Genomic DNA, 14532 nt, shown 5'->3' with positions numbered 1-14532 from the left:
CGTTCATCATAATCTACAAAAGAACTACTTACATGTGCGCCCTTGTTTAGAAGAAGTCTCCCAGCTAATCCTGCCTTGTAACTAACCGAAGTTGGAGAAACAACCTTTCTTTTACTGTCTATGGAGCTAGCTGACATGATCTACATCTGAGCTACTGCGCATGTGCGAGTGCAATCAAAGATAGTACAGAAGAAGAAAAGAGGTCTCACTCTGTAGCTAAAACAGAGACAAGGTGAAAAGAGGATCTGCAGCAGTGAGAGAGAGCTGTGCAGTACAAAAAAAATATGGTGGTTTTTGAAAATTAAACCATGTAAACCTATTCTGGTGCAACCTTAAAATACAATTATGAACCTGAAAATAAGCATAATATGGGCGCTTTAAGTAATTTATTTAAGAGAAACTGGCAAATATTCCTAGAGGCCCAGCTTCTCATTTGTGAGGTTTTTAGTTTTTCTCTGTTTTATGTCATTATAAACTAAATAGCTATGGGTTTTCGACTGTTGGTCACCAAGAGCTTTAACAAATTGTGATGTACAGTTGTCACACTTTTCTGACATTTTATAGACCAAAAATTAACTGAATTAAGAAATCATCAGATTAGGGCAGTTGCAGCTGGAGATTTTTCAGTTAGTTTACTGACTTTATATCTCATGGTGTTTTTATCTCTTGGTAAAATAACTCTGCAATTGTGCTTTAAAAAAAAAAAGCATAATAAATAAAAAAAATCTAATTTTTTATAACACCAGTAATGATGTGTTCCCTTGCACAGCTGGATCTCGGTGCTAACCAACAGTAAGGAGGAGGCCTTGAACATGGCGTTTCGTGGCGAGCAGAGCAGCGGAGGCGAGGACGGTTTAGAGGATCTGACCAAAGCCATCATAGAAGACGTGCTGCGCATGCCAGGCAACGAAGTCTGCTGTGACTGTGGAGCTGCAGGTGTGTACTGCTACTTTTTGTGTGTCCAGAGAGGCTACGTATATGCACGTCCTCTCCCTGTTTGTGCTTAGTCAACCCTCACCTTGTCACAGGAAAAGACAAACAATTTCACTTCAGCATTTTCTGATTTCACTGTTGTCAAATGTTTTATTTAAAGGTACGCACCAATCTTGATTTCTTTGCAATGTCACAGCTGCCCTGAACACAGTGTCCTTCAGTTAGATGGTAACTGAACAAGCTACAAATCCCCTGCAGCCTTCAACAAACGTGTGCGTGTGCGTGTTGCGCGCGCGTGTGCGTGTGTGTGTGTGTGTGTGTGTGTGTGTGTGTGTGTGTGTGTGTGTGTTAGAATTGTTAGCATTCAGGACACAACCCGATCCTCCCCCACATTAGGAAGCAAAGACTCAGCACTTAGAAGTGGCATAGACACTCAGGCCCTCTGACACTTGACACACACACACACACATACACACAAACACACACGCAGCAGCTTATTGAGCGACGACGGAAGGACTTTATGCTCTGAGGGTAAAAGAAAACATTTCTATGCTTTGAGAACCAACATCATTATGTCACGTTGTTACATAAGTCACACACGCTGTCGACCCCTGCAATCTGCAGAGAGGGGAGGTAATTTGTCAATTCTAGGCTATGCCATGGTCTATACTCGCGTTGCTGTGTCCGTTTGTGTACATAATTTCAGTATATAACACATTTTCCAGATGTGGGTTCAAGCTCTGTTTCCTGTTCGATTCCGATTGTTTTTCTTTTCAATTGCTCTGACAGCATTTCCCTTCCTCAGTGTAGAATTAACTTCACGGTTGAGAGGTCGTTGTAATGATTTTCAAAGGTCACCTCTTTGTTCCCTGTGGTCTGAGTAGAGAGAAGACAACTCCATCTCATTTGATATTCTCCCAGGATCTCCCTTTATAAGACACAGATTTGCAGCTTTAGCATTAAGCAGCTACAGAGGTCACCATGCATCAGCTCATCGTGCCTAGCATGCACTCTATGAGCCATCGCCAGCTCGCATCTGTTTATTATGTTGTGAAAATGTGTGTGCGTGCCTGCCTTCTGCCGTGTTTTTGTGTATGACTCATTGGTTTTTGGGCTGCCTTCGACGTTTCCACCAGCGTCTGCCTGGTGGTTACTTGTCAGATCCAGACAGAACAACATCCCCGGCCTCACAGCATCAGCGCTCTCATAACCAACACGGCTGAGCTCCACGTTTTAAAGCTTGCTTAAATCTCCCAGATTGCATCAGAACATCAGGATGTGACGTCGGTCAATAACAGCGCTTTAGAGGGTGCTACATCACAGCGCACTCATGCCGTTTGCTTGGCAGTAGGTTACACAATAAGCTCTATCTCTCTCCTACGGTGGCCGGGAAGTGCAATGCAACATTACAAAGAATGAAACACTTTTACATTTTGGAAAACAAAATAACATTTTGGAAAACAAAATAACATTTTAGAAAACAAATTTACATTTTAGAAAACAAATTTACATTTTGGAAAACAAATTTACATTTTGGAAAACAAAATAACATTTTAGAAAACAAATTTACATTTTGGAAAACAAAATAACATTTTAGAAAACAAATTTACATTTTCGAAAACAAAATAACATTTTCGAAAACAAATTTACATTTTAGAAAACAAATTTACATTTTGGAAAACAAAATAACATTTTAGAAAACAAATTTACATTTTCGAAAACAAATTAACAAGATGCAAAACACTTTTACCAGTCCCGAAACAAATTTACAAATGACAGATTCTTCACGGAAAGGGAATGTACCACATACCCGGAAGTGATGAGGTTTTGTATACATGTCGCCTTACTACGGCAGTTATGGATCGAATGCGTCAATAGAGCCGCCATCTTGGAACAGGGGAGGAACTGCCTTATATACTGTCTATGGGCCGTCCGTAATGCATCAGCGTCAATGTAGGCAAAGGTCTAACGAATATAAAATCACTATAGACTCTCCAAAATCTCATGCGATGTTCTAGTTTTTTAAACAAAAGACAAAGAGACTAATTAATGTGTTAATACAAAGAATATTTATTATAATCAGTTCACAGATATGAGTACAAACGGAAACTTCACCCTTCTGAACTAAGAGGTTCTGCTTCAAAGTGAAGTTTAAACAGACTGAAATGTCCAGGCTCACTCCCCCACTAATGATTCATTTATTTCTGCATGTATTTATTAATTTAACGAGACTTTTAAAGTCGGTGTTTTCGGTCGATCCACAGTCCGAGTCCCGCCAGACTCCCTTTAGGAAACCTGTGATTTAAACTTCAGCAGGCTGTGACAGTCCGCTCCGTTCAGTCCTGGATCTGATTCTCCCGGGCTTCCCTTCCCTCCAGCGGGCCCAGCAATACGGCCTGGGTCTCCAGCTGCGTGGTGTCGGTTTTGGCTCCCAGGAATGGGCAGTGAGCTCCAGGTCCTGAGCTGCAGACGGACTCAGCTGCCCCCTGCTGTACCCCGATCCGGCCGCGGCTGTCGTTACGTTCCCTGTGTTTCCGTCAGGTCCGCGTCATATAAAAACTCCAAACACCGACCACACGTAAAGTCACCATAAACTTCATTCACGCCATATACTCACTCACAACAACACAAATTGACTGCGCTCACCAACAACACCTCATCACTTCCGGTATGTGGTACATTTCCCTTTCCGTGAAGAATCTGTCATTTGTAAATTTGTTTCGGGACTGGTAAAAGTGTTTTGCATCTTGTTAATTTGTTTTCTAAAATGTAAATTTGTTTTTTCGAAAATGTAAATTTGTTTTCTAAAATGTTATTTTGTTTTCCAAAATGTAAATTTGTTTTCTAAAATGTAAATTTGTTTTCGAAAATGTTATTTTGTTTTCCAAAATGTAAATTTGTTTTCTAAAATGTTATTTTTTTTTCCAAAATGTAAATTTGTTTTCTAAAAATTTTATTTTCAATTTTTGTTTTCTAAAATGTAAATTTGTTTTCTAAAATGTAAATTTGTTTTCCAAAATGTAAATTTCTTTTCTAAAATGTTATTTTGTTTTCCAAAATGTTAATTTGTTTTCCAAAATGTTATTTTGTTTTCCAAAATGTAAATTTGTTTTCCAAAATGTAAATTTGTTTTCCAAAATGTAAAAGTGTTTCATTCTTTGTAATGTTGCATTGCACTTCCCGGCCACCGTACTCTCCTGCAGTATGATGCGACTGTTGTCACTGTTTGTGCCTATGACAGTCCTCTAGTGGTCTGAATTGTCTGTTGTTGATATATCAATTAAAGCAATAAATGTAGTCAACATATACTTCATTTAAAAGCAAGATCACCTTTCTCATTAGCTGAAATCCTGTTTTTTTTCCCCAGGTAAAATAATCTTGTTATGACAAAGGATTACATTAGAAGTAAAATATATGCACATCACGTGTAGGTGCAACCAAAAATGTATCCAGTTTTTGACCTGACGAAGATCCGACTGGGATCAAAATGTTGTCTATTTAGTGAATTTGTGGTTTGGAGTCTTTGGAGTTTAGAGTGTGTGGACTCTTAATCAGCAATGACTTAAGATTACAAAATGGAGCTGCAGCAGAAATAAAATGCCCTCTCCTAGTTGCTTAAATGCAAATCTGGCATGAAATTTGTATACTTCTCTGTCTACCGGGAGTTGCAAATTGTTCTATCAACAAAAAAAACTAAATAGGTAAAAACAGGTAGAGTAGTGCTGATTAACCTTGCATTTCTGGGCCTCTTTTGTTTTGTGTATTCTTTTATTTTATTCCCACAGAAAACCGACCAAATTTAGAAAGTGTTGCGTCTCGAGTTACAGCACAGTTATGGAAGGAGTTTTATTGTAAAACATTTATAGAAAACTATCTTTAAACATTGGTGTCAGTAGTTTTCAAGCAAGAGTAATAGGTTCTGTCAAGGCTCAACATTTTTCTTCCAAGGTCTGCAGTCATACAGGAATAAAACAAATGTAGGGACACTGAGAAACCAATTTCTCTACTGACAGCAGCCTTAAAGGACCAGAATACAGCGCAAACACACAAACTGTATGTTCAGTAAAGAGCAGGTTTGGTTTAATTGCTGAAAAACATCCTGCTTGTTTGTTCATAAAGACACTTTTAGGGCATTTAGTTGATAGTTGACAGTAGATATAGGGATGACATGTGTATGATGTCCCAGGCAGGACTTCATTTGAATTTGACTGATATTTATTTGCGTGGTTTCTGGCACTTCTTGTCATTGAAAATATTTGGTATAGTCTTAAGGCACATAACTAACTAATTTACTGGATCTTCACCATCTGTCCATCCACTCAAGTGATCCAGATGGGGGCCAGATCCATGGAGCTCGACAAGCTAGGAACCTCAGAACTCTTGGTGAGTCAGAGAAATGCTCAACCAAGTGAATAAATAGCTTTTTTTGAGGCAGCAGTCCATACCCTTTACTGTTTTCATCTCAAGTGAAATTTTAGAAATAATGAAAGAGTAGTGGAAACAGAGCAGAGGGCAGAATTTGATCACTGAAGCAGCAGAGATACATACTCCCAGAAACAATATGCTCATCTGTCTCTGAGATGTGAATGCTGTTCTACTATTGTGATCTGATGCTCACTTCTTTTTCTCTCCCAGCTGGCCAAGAATGTAGGGAACAGTAGTTTCAATGAGATCATGGAGGGAAACCTCCCGTCACCTTCACCAAAGCCCATTCCATTCAGTGACATGTAAGTACTGTCTGAGCAAAAAACGCCTGAAAACTAGATTTTTTTTAATAATATACAAACAGCTGACTGAATTCTTCTTCTCCTCCACAGGACGGTGAGGAAGGAGTTCATCAACGCTAAGTATGTGGACCACAAGTATGCAAGGAAGACGTGCACGTCTGCGTCAGCTAAAATGATCGAGCTGTTTGAGGCGGTTCAGTCCAGGGATCTGCTGTCCCTCATCCAGGTCTATGCAGAGGGGGTTGAACTTATGGAGCCGATCCCAGAGGTTGGACCGGTGAGTCTATAAGTTTATTGCACAGAGATTAAATAGTCAAGTTCACCTATATCAAAAAAACATATTTACTCCTTTTTACTAGTGGTTTCTAGTCATGCAGATAATCTTGGTATATGGAGGAACATTATCATTCATTTAGATTCGTGATTCTGGCCACCTGATAAGTAAGTCCAATATTCACTCTCTTGTAGCTCTGGTTTTGGTCTCCACCAACTGCAGAGGGAAATATATGGCTGAAGGAAGAGGTTTAACACGCTTCAACCGCCTCACATGGAATTGACTAGCCTGTCCGGTGCTCTCAGAGTAGGGCAATCTTGTATCGGGAGAGACTTCAGAGAGTCTACTGGAGCACACGGAAATATATGGCTCTTTAGCTGCTAAATGCTCCACTATGCCTGTCTTCTGTTTGGTGCTGAGCAGGTAATGCACAGTGAGTTTTTAAGAGTTTTTTTCACTGAAAGCAGCTGCCTGCTGTGGCTGAAAACAACGCTATGACAGCATTGAGAGTGAACCAAAACAGTAAAGTTGCAGGCTGGACAGCTAAACAGTGAAAACTGACGAGAGTGAGGTCTGTGGATAATCGATCCAAAGATCCACTTCTCCCAGCTTCTCAAATATGGATAGTCTCTGATTGTCTTAGTTATCTATGAATATCTTTGGGTTTTGTTGTGTGTTGCCTGGAATCTTGGCTACATGTCAACCTCCTCATACACGGTTACAGTATATTTTCATCACATACCATGATCTCTCATATTAGACTACAAAGCCCAGAAATGTCCCTCTCAGAGCTCCACACACATTACTGTAGTGGTTCATCCTAACGTGAGGTTTACTGCCCGCAGGACAACCAACGCTGACACAATTCTACCAGTTGGTGAATTATTTGACGCATGAATAATATATGTAATATCAAAGAGTCATCCAGATAACTTCACCAGCAGGTGGTGACATCCAGCAACCTCTATTACATTGTAGGGCATCATCTCATTTGAGTTCATATTTACTGAGATGACGACATCTTTGGCCCGTCTCTTTTTTTCATTCTGTGGCTCAGCCTCTTTGTTTCCTCGCCTTTTGCAGCGCTGGTTCAGGCATAGATGAAAGTTAAATAACAAGCGGTGGATGGTGGGGATGCTGTACAGTAAACAACACGGGTGATCAGACTTAATCTGACATAAATAGGTCAAGGTTCTATAACACAAACAGGGTAGTTCTCTAATGAAAAATTAAGTGTACAATGCAGCAGCAGAATAAAAGAGGATATCGTTTGGTGACAGAGGGAGCTGCTGCTGTCTGCGCTATGAAGTCTGACTCACCGATATCTGATCTGCTGTTGTCAGTACATCTGAATGGCTGCTGACAACACAGTGACATCCCAATCCCCCTTCCAAACCCAGAGAGACAGGGATGTGTGGCTACGTACATCCCTTACTCTTTCCTATGATGCCAAGATGCCACCAAATGTACAGCACATACATATATTCCCTACTCCCACATATTTCATCTTTTATGCTGCATCTTAAAAAAATTACATCTCGATCTAGTTTATGTCCACAGAGACAGATAAAATTCCTCGCAAAAATGTACAAATATCAGCTTTATGCCTGCTGAAATATTATTTTTAGGAGCCATTTTGTTTACTGCAGCTTTTTTAAATGCTGAAAGAGACACAGAGAGAATACAGAATGGGTGCTGCCCAAGATTGTCTCATTGTGTCTTTGCTGTGTTTGATGGCCCCCTGCAGGAATCCGGAGAGACAGCACTGCACTACTCTGTACGGACTGCTGACCAGACCTCACTGCATTTAGTGGACTTCCTTGTGCAGAACAGGTACATTTTTAAGAGTCATTGTCACCAAAAAGCCAGAATAAAATTAGATAAGTGTGCATTGGTTTCCGCTTTTCATGTTAGAAAGCTGTCAAAATGTCTTTAAACACACGAGTGGTTTAGAGATAAATTGTGTAGCAAGCATGCAGTATCAAATGTGATCTGTCGGTCTGCCGTGAGTCTTTCTTGTTCTTAATTTGTGCCTCAGTCTGTATTAAAGCAGTGGAAGTGCAGAGGAAAGCTTAGCGCTGCATAGCTCAGCTCAGATTCCCACAAGGCAAACAGAAATGGGTCAAGCACTTGTTCCCTGCTTTAATTTATTCCTCTCTTTTCAATTGTTTACCCACCACTGCTCCAACTGCACACACAAGACGTGGAACCCTCTCATTAATTAATAGCCCTCATTATTTAAGAAATTTCTCTTGCCCTTACTGAGAGCTACGAGAGATCTAAAAGGGATTATTTACCTGCTTTAACAGTGTAGCGTGAAGTTGGTTTTGCACAGCTAATACAATTCCATGTCTGTCTTGTCTTTATGACTGATTTCAAATACTCACCTCAGACTATTACCTTAATAGAAGAGACGGTGTTTAAAAAAAAAAAAATCTGTTTATCACAAATGCCTAATCACAAAATCCTGGGTAATAACACATTAACCTAGAGATGCAGGACTGTGGAAAACACTCTTGTGTGCTGACTGTGTGTGTGTGTGTGTGTGTGTTCTCCCAGCGGCAACCTGGATAAGCAGACGGAGTGGGGGAACACCGCCCTGCATTACTGCAGCATGTACGAAAAACCTGAGTGCCTCAAGTTACTCCTGAGGGGAAAGCCGGCTACTGATATCAGTGAGTCACACTGAGGTTCATCTCGTTAATGTCATCTCTTCAAATGTATCAGAATCTTAACTGTTGCTTATGCCTCCTCTCCCTTCAGCCAATCAGAACGGAGAGACGGCGCTGGATGTTGCCAGGCGACTGAAGAACACTCAGTGTGAGGAGGCAGTAAGTACAAGACCGCCCAGCTGGTGATTTTGGACATCACAGTGGATATTAATGTTCTAAAAAGCATTACAAAATCACAAAAATACGGACAAATGAACGAAAAGGTTGTGGGGGATAGATTGTGGTCGATTAAAGATGTTCTTAGAAAGGTTCCTCAGAACACTAGATGGCAGTCAATGGTCTGTCTCCGGCCTCAAGCAACAGTGACAGCAGAGTGGAAATAATTGTCTGTGTTCATTATTAACGCTAATATGACCGTGCAGACAAACAATCAAGCGATTTAAAATGCAGTGTAAAATCTTTAATAAATAAATGTTTTAGCAAATGTAACACCTGAGTGATAGCTATGTATACTGGGTAACTTCTCATACCCAGAAAAATGAATGATGGTGAATGGTGTGTGGATTTGCATGATTAACTCTACTAAATATTACAACTGACTATGACTTATAGTGGTACTGTAACCTTTTACATTTGTTACCTTTTTATTGTTTATTCTTTTCTTGTTTACAGAGTTTCACATTGGCAGTCTATGACTTTAATGTCACTTCTTTATGTTGTTGCTGTTTTCCATTTGATTGATAATGGTTTGTGTTAGTAGCTATTTTCATGCGTGTAACTGATGAGTGTGTGTGTGTGTGTGTGTGTTTGTCAGCTTGTGCAGGCTGCAGAGGGGAAGTTCAACCCTCACATTCATGTGGAGTATGAGTGGAGCCTCAGATTGGAGGAGATGGATGAGAGCGATGACGACCTCGACGATAAGGTTCGAAGAGAGCATCACGCGCATTAGTTTGAGCTTGAATTTAATCAAATGTGCCTACATTTCAATTTCCCCATTTCAATTGTGATAAATGAAATAAGAACAACTATTATCATTATCCTTCCCAACATCATGTTTTATTACAAATTTTTAGACTAATGGTTGACTGTAGAATTTCACTACACCAGTTTGGATAATTTTCTTTCTTTCTTTCGTTCTTTCTTTTTCTTTCTTTCTTTCTTTCTTTTTTCTTTCTCTTTCTTTCTTTCTTTCTTTCTTTCTTTCTTTCTTTCTTTCTTTCCTACTTTGTTTTTTTCTTTATTCCTTTCTTTCTTTCTTTCTTTCCTACTTTGTTCCTTTCTTTTTTTCTTTCTTTCTTTCTTTCTCTCTTGTCACTTTATTTATAAAAGGCTTTTTTGTTTGTTTCGTTTTCATGGAAACAAAGAATAATATGGCAAGTAGCCAATGAAGATGGCATGTTAAGATGCTTCCAGCAATGCTAAAATGCAGTGTAGATACTGTACATTTTGTCTGGCTTTGATGTCGTTTCCAAAGACAGAAATTCATGGTAAAGGCAGTCATACCCATTTATTGTACTTACAGAGGCCTCAATGCACACAAACAATTCACTAAATCTGTACTTATTGTTTTAACACACAGTTAGATGGATCATTCAAGGGTGGATTTTCCCTTAACATAGTCAAGGTTATGAACAACTTGAACAGTCTGGCATTTTGGGGAAAAACATTATTTGCTTTTTTCTTTTTTTTCAGCAGAGAATCTATGAAAATGATATTGATCTTCTTATTTAACTCGACTAAGTGCATTTCCTAAAATTTCAAACTATTCTTTTAAGGCATCTGCATGTCAGGTCATGATGTCAGCTCTGCATAATCGAAGAGCAACAACTTATTCCTAGACTGATGTTGGCTCTGTCTCAGCTGTCTCATGTCCCTCTGCAGCCCAGTCCCATCAAGAAGGACCGCTCCCCGAGGCCTCAGAGCTTCTGCCACTCCTCCAGCCTCTCCCCCCACGACAAGCTCTCCCTGCCGGGCTTCATCAGCCAAAGGGACAAACAGCAGCGTCTGTCCTACAGCGCCTTCACCAACCAGATGTACAGCGCCTCCACCGACCTCACCTCCTCCCCCGTGGCCGACGGGCCGCCGCTGCCACCTAGGAACCAGGGCAAAGGTCAGACCTGCCTGCTCCAAGTGCTTTCGAACCATATTCGAAAAAAACATCCACAGTTTTATCTCTAACTTATTAGCATGACAGTCTGTAAACTCAGGGGATCGTGTTCTGCTAATACCTCTTTTGCAAATGTCAGCCTGTAATGCAATTGGTCGTCTGTATGCTCCACTGTCTCTGATTACTGTATAGGGAAGATAGTCTTTGAAACTGTACTTTATTGTGTTAATGTTTAATTATATCCAGGAGAGGATTAGGTGCAGAGGAATGCTTCGTGATCACTTTTCTGGAAAGTTGTTTCTTTGCACTGTCAGTCAGTCCGTCCAAACACACACACACACACACACACACACACACACACACACACACACACACACACACACACACACACACACACACACACACACACACACACACACACACATCCTGCAGTGGAATGCAATTTGTCAACACACATATCAGAGGGCGGGATGCAGGTGTCATTAAGATTGCTTACACAGCAAACCTTCACGAAAACATGGCTGCAGGAGAGGGCAGGGTGGCAATGGTTAGTCAGGCCTGTGAAAGGGAAGCTGAATACACACTTCATCATTTTCCTCAACACGTTATACACACGGTACACTGTGGGCGTGCTGTCTGTGCAGTTTTAGAATTAAAGATAGCACTCCTCCCTCTGTGGAGGGGTTTAAAACACTAACAGTCACAGCTTTAGTACACATTTGAAAACATTGCAAAAGCTTGCACTGCTAAACATCCATCTCAACACGTCATTTTATTCCATTATTGAGCATTTAAATCTTATCTTTCTTAAAGCAAGAGGTGTGAAATTTCACCTGTTTCCAGTTGTTTCAATTGACCCTCAGTTACTGTTGCTACATCTTTCAAGCTTGTGCAGTCCATCATGATAATGTGGCAGATTAGCCATAAAAATTTTTTAGCAATTTTTTAAACAATAAATCAAATTAACACTAACGCCGTCTTCAGCTGTTCAGTGTTTTAAGCTGTAAAATGGTCTTAAATATTCAAACGATGGCTACATACTTGAAAAATGCTACATGACTACGTAGAAGACATGAACATTAAAGCTACATTGTGTAAGAATTTCTCCCATCTAGCGGTGAAATTGTATATGACAACCAACCGAATATTACTTTCTAGCCCCTCCCATTCCGATCGCATTTTAACTGCTACGGTGGCCGAACCTGGAATTAGCTCTTAGTATCTTCATCGTTTACACGCAGATGTTCTAGCCCCTCCAATATTAACTTTGGTCTTGATGCTTTGCCTGTCGCGTTCGTCACGGTGCAGGGTGCCACTGAGTGTAAAAGGGCGAAAGGCGGAGGTATTGGCTAATGTATTTTAAAGATGGAGGCGCAACATGCCGGCCGTCATTCCAGCGACTCGCTCGTATATATTCTGAATGATTCTAAATGGCAGATTCTACGCTTACGAGAATACTTTGATTAGTTGTTGGACGTAATTACACATGAATGAGTACATATTTGTGAAAGAACAAAGGGTTTTTTGCTAACAATCAACTCAAAACATTACACAATGTAGGTTTAAGAAACCATTACCTAGTTCCTGGAACACTTTTGTTCCTGGGACATAAAAAGGGTCTACTTATATTCTTAAATTATGTCAGGAATAAGAGTTTTTATTTCACTTTGTTGTTAAAATAGCAAAAATAACTGGAAACAAGTGGGGTTTTTCTTTTAGGTTTATGCAAAAAATAAGATTTAAAGCCTGAATAAAAGGCTAAATGACAAGCAAACATATATAATAACATGCTAACTCTCAGATGCTCCAGATTAACCGCGCAGCGCTCTCTTTCAGTGGGTGCTGAAGAACTCGCCCCCTGGGCCAGCTTCGTGCCATTTTTCCTCTTCTTTTCTTTGCTTGCCACTGATAAGATTTCATCTTGTTATTTTACAGTGTGTGGGAGCTGTTCTTTTTAAGACTGACATACTGTAGATTCTCTCCCACACTCCTCATCTCGCTCTCTTTTCTTTCTCTTTTTTGTTTCTCTATTCTTTCAGCTCCTCACTTGGCATTCCTTGGCTCTCATTCGCACTACGCCACACTGGCTGGCACTCGACCATACATCAGTGAATATCCTGGTTTTATGTTCTCCCCCTTACGCGGCTGTGTACCCCATATATACTTATCCCTCAGTTGTTTCCTCCTTTACAGCTCAGGTTCACAGGGTGGTGGTGTTTATTTAAGTAAACGATGGGACCATGTAGGCAAGCTGAGTCTCCAGTTAATTATTTCTTGCCTACATGATTTTTTATCTTGCTGGAATCATTTCCCACCATCCTTGAGCTGTAAACTCTTAACCACAGCTGATTCCTCTCTGGCTGAGCTCTCTATTAGCAGCTTTCACCCTACTTCTCTCTTTATTAGTGACCAGTGAGTGCTTTGGAGTCCCATTAGACAACAACAGGCGTATTCATAAACAGGTTCACCGAGTAGAGACACCAAACATGTGCCCACACCCCAAATCATAAGGTCCCTTTCCATTATTTTGCATTCCCGTCCAGACATTTGCTGTTATATATCTGTTCAGACAGTATGTTACTTGCATTAATGTGTCTCCTCGATATTTGTTTGTAAAAGTGTATCCCTGACAAAAACCTTTTCCATATTTTCAGCTCCTCCTCTCTTCTCCATGCTTCATTATCCTCTCCTTTACCTTCTCTGGGTTTTGGGGGTTAAAAGAATGATTTATTTTTTTTGGGGGGGGCCTCATCACCTTATGTGTTTTATGTATCGCTCCTCCAGCTCCTCCCCCATCTGGCCCTTCCTCTACACTCACACCAGGAGGCAGCTCCACCCTGTCCAAGAAGAGACCTCCGCCCCCACCTCCTGGACACAAACGCACCCTGTCTGACCCACCCAGCCCGCTCTCTCACAGTCCACACAGTAAAGGGGGCTTGACTGGGGGTGAGACACAAGCACACGTCTAATTTAACAGTGGGGCTGGTTTCACTCAGGCATGGCTTCAGCCTGAAGCTCGGATATTATCACCGCAGTGTTATTTTTAAAAGTTCAGACTGTTTTATTAAATAGAGATTAAAATAAGATTTCTTAAGGGTTTGAGAGTTTTTAATTTAGAGTCGTACAGACTAGTGGACTTTGGTTTTTCTGTGCAATTTTAAGGTTGAATGGTAGTCTGGCTCATTACATGGATATGTGTAGGGCTCTAACTAACAGTTTATTTTATTAATAATTAATCTGGAATTTTTTTTATTCCTCGATTAATCATTTGGTCAAAAAAATATCCAAATTTTTCACATTTATCTAAAGTCCAATATGACAATTCTTTAGACATTTTTAGGAAATTATTCAGTTTACCATCACATAAGAGAAAAGCAGAAAATCCTCACACTTGGAAAGATAGAACTAGAGAATGATGGGCTTTTTTCGTGACAAATTACTTTTTACAATTAATTAATTATCAAAATAGTTGCTGATTAATTTTCTGCCGATCAGCTCTAGGTATGTGTAGAGGCAAAGAGCAGTTCCTATCAAATGTGGAAACTAATTATTATATATAATTATTAATAATTAACCTCCAAAGACTGATGGCAGTTTTAACTAAACTACGCCTGACAATTTATTCATCTTTAAAACATGTTTTCACTATTAACAAAGAAATGAGTTGATATATTATATATCAGCTTCCACTCCACGTGTTATTTATTGAAACGTTTCCAAAATACACAGCTGTGGTGGATTAATACCAACAACAATAAAAAAAGGCAGCTACATACAATTGCCAGGATTTTATTTGTGCCTGTAAAGATGTTTTTCAGG

The 14532-nt window shown here is 40.0% G+C and overlaps 1 protein-coding gene across 1 annotated transcript in view; it reads left to right on the top strand.

Moving 5' to 3' along the window:
* Positions 1-14532, top strand: part of asap1b (ArfGAP with SH3 domain, ankyrin repeat and PH domain 1b) — a 66919-nt gene that overhangs the window by 48083 nt on the left and 4304 nt on the right. Inside the window, exons 14-26 of the mRNA XM_039789579.1 lie at positions 770-936; positions 1175-1217; positions 1938-1980; positions 5266-5316; positions 5569-5660; positions 5751-5937; positions 7682-7767; positions 8494-8609; positions 8698-8765; positions 9421-9528; positions 10488-10716; positions 12753-12821; positions 13498-13659. Of these exons, the coding sequence (XP_039645513.1) occupies positions 770-936; positions 1175-1217; positions 1938-1980; positions 5266-5316; positions 5569-5660; positions 5751-5937; positions 7682-7767; positions 8494-8609; positions 8698-8765; positions 9421-9528; positions 10488-10716; positions 12753-12821; positions 13498-13659 (1421 nt within the window). The remainder of the gene's footprint in view (positions 1-769; positions 937-1174; positions 1218-1937; positions 1981-5265; positions 5317-5568; positions 5661-5750; positions 5938-7681; positions 7768-8493; positions 8610-8697; positions 8766-9420; positions 9529-10487; positions 10717-12752; positions 12822-13497; positions 13660-14532) is intronic.

The sequence above is a fragment of the Perca fluviatilis genome, chromosome 22 (genome assembly GCF_010015445.1).
Source record: "Perca fluviatilis chromosome 22, GENO_Pfluv_1.0, whole genome shotgun sequence".
NCBI lineage: Eukaryota > Metazoa > Chordata > Actinopteri > Perciformes > Percidae > Perca > Perca fluviatilis.
This window is presented reverse-complemented; position numbering and strand designations above follow the sequence as displayed.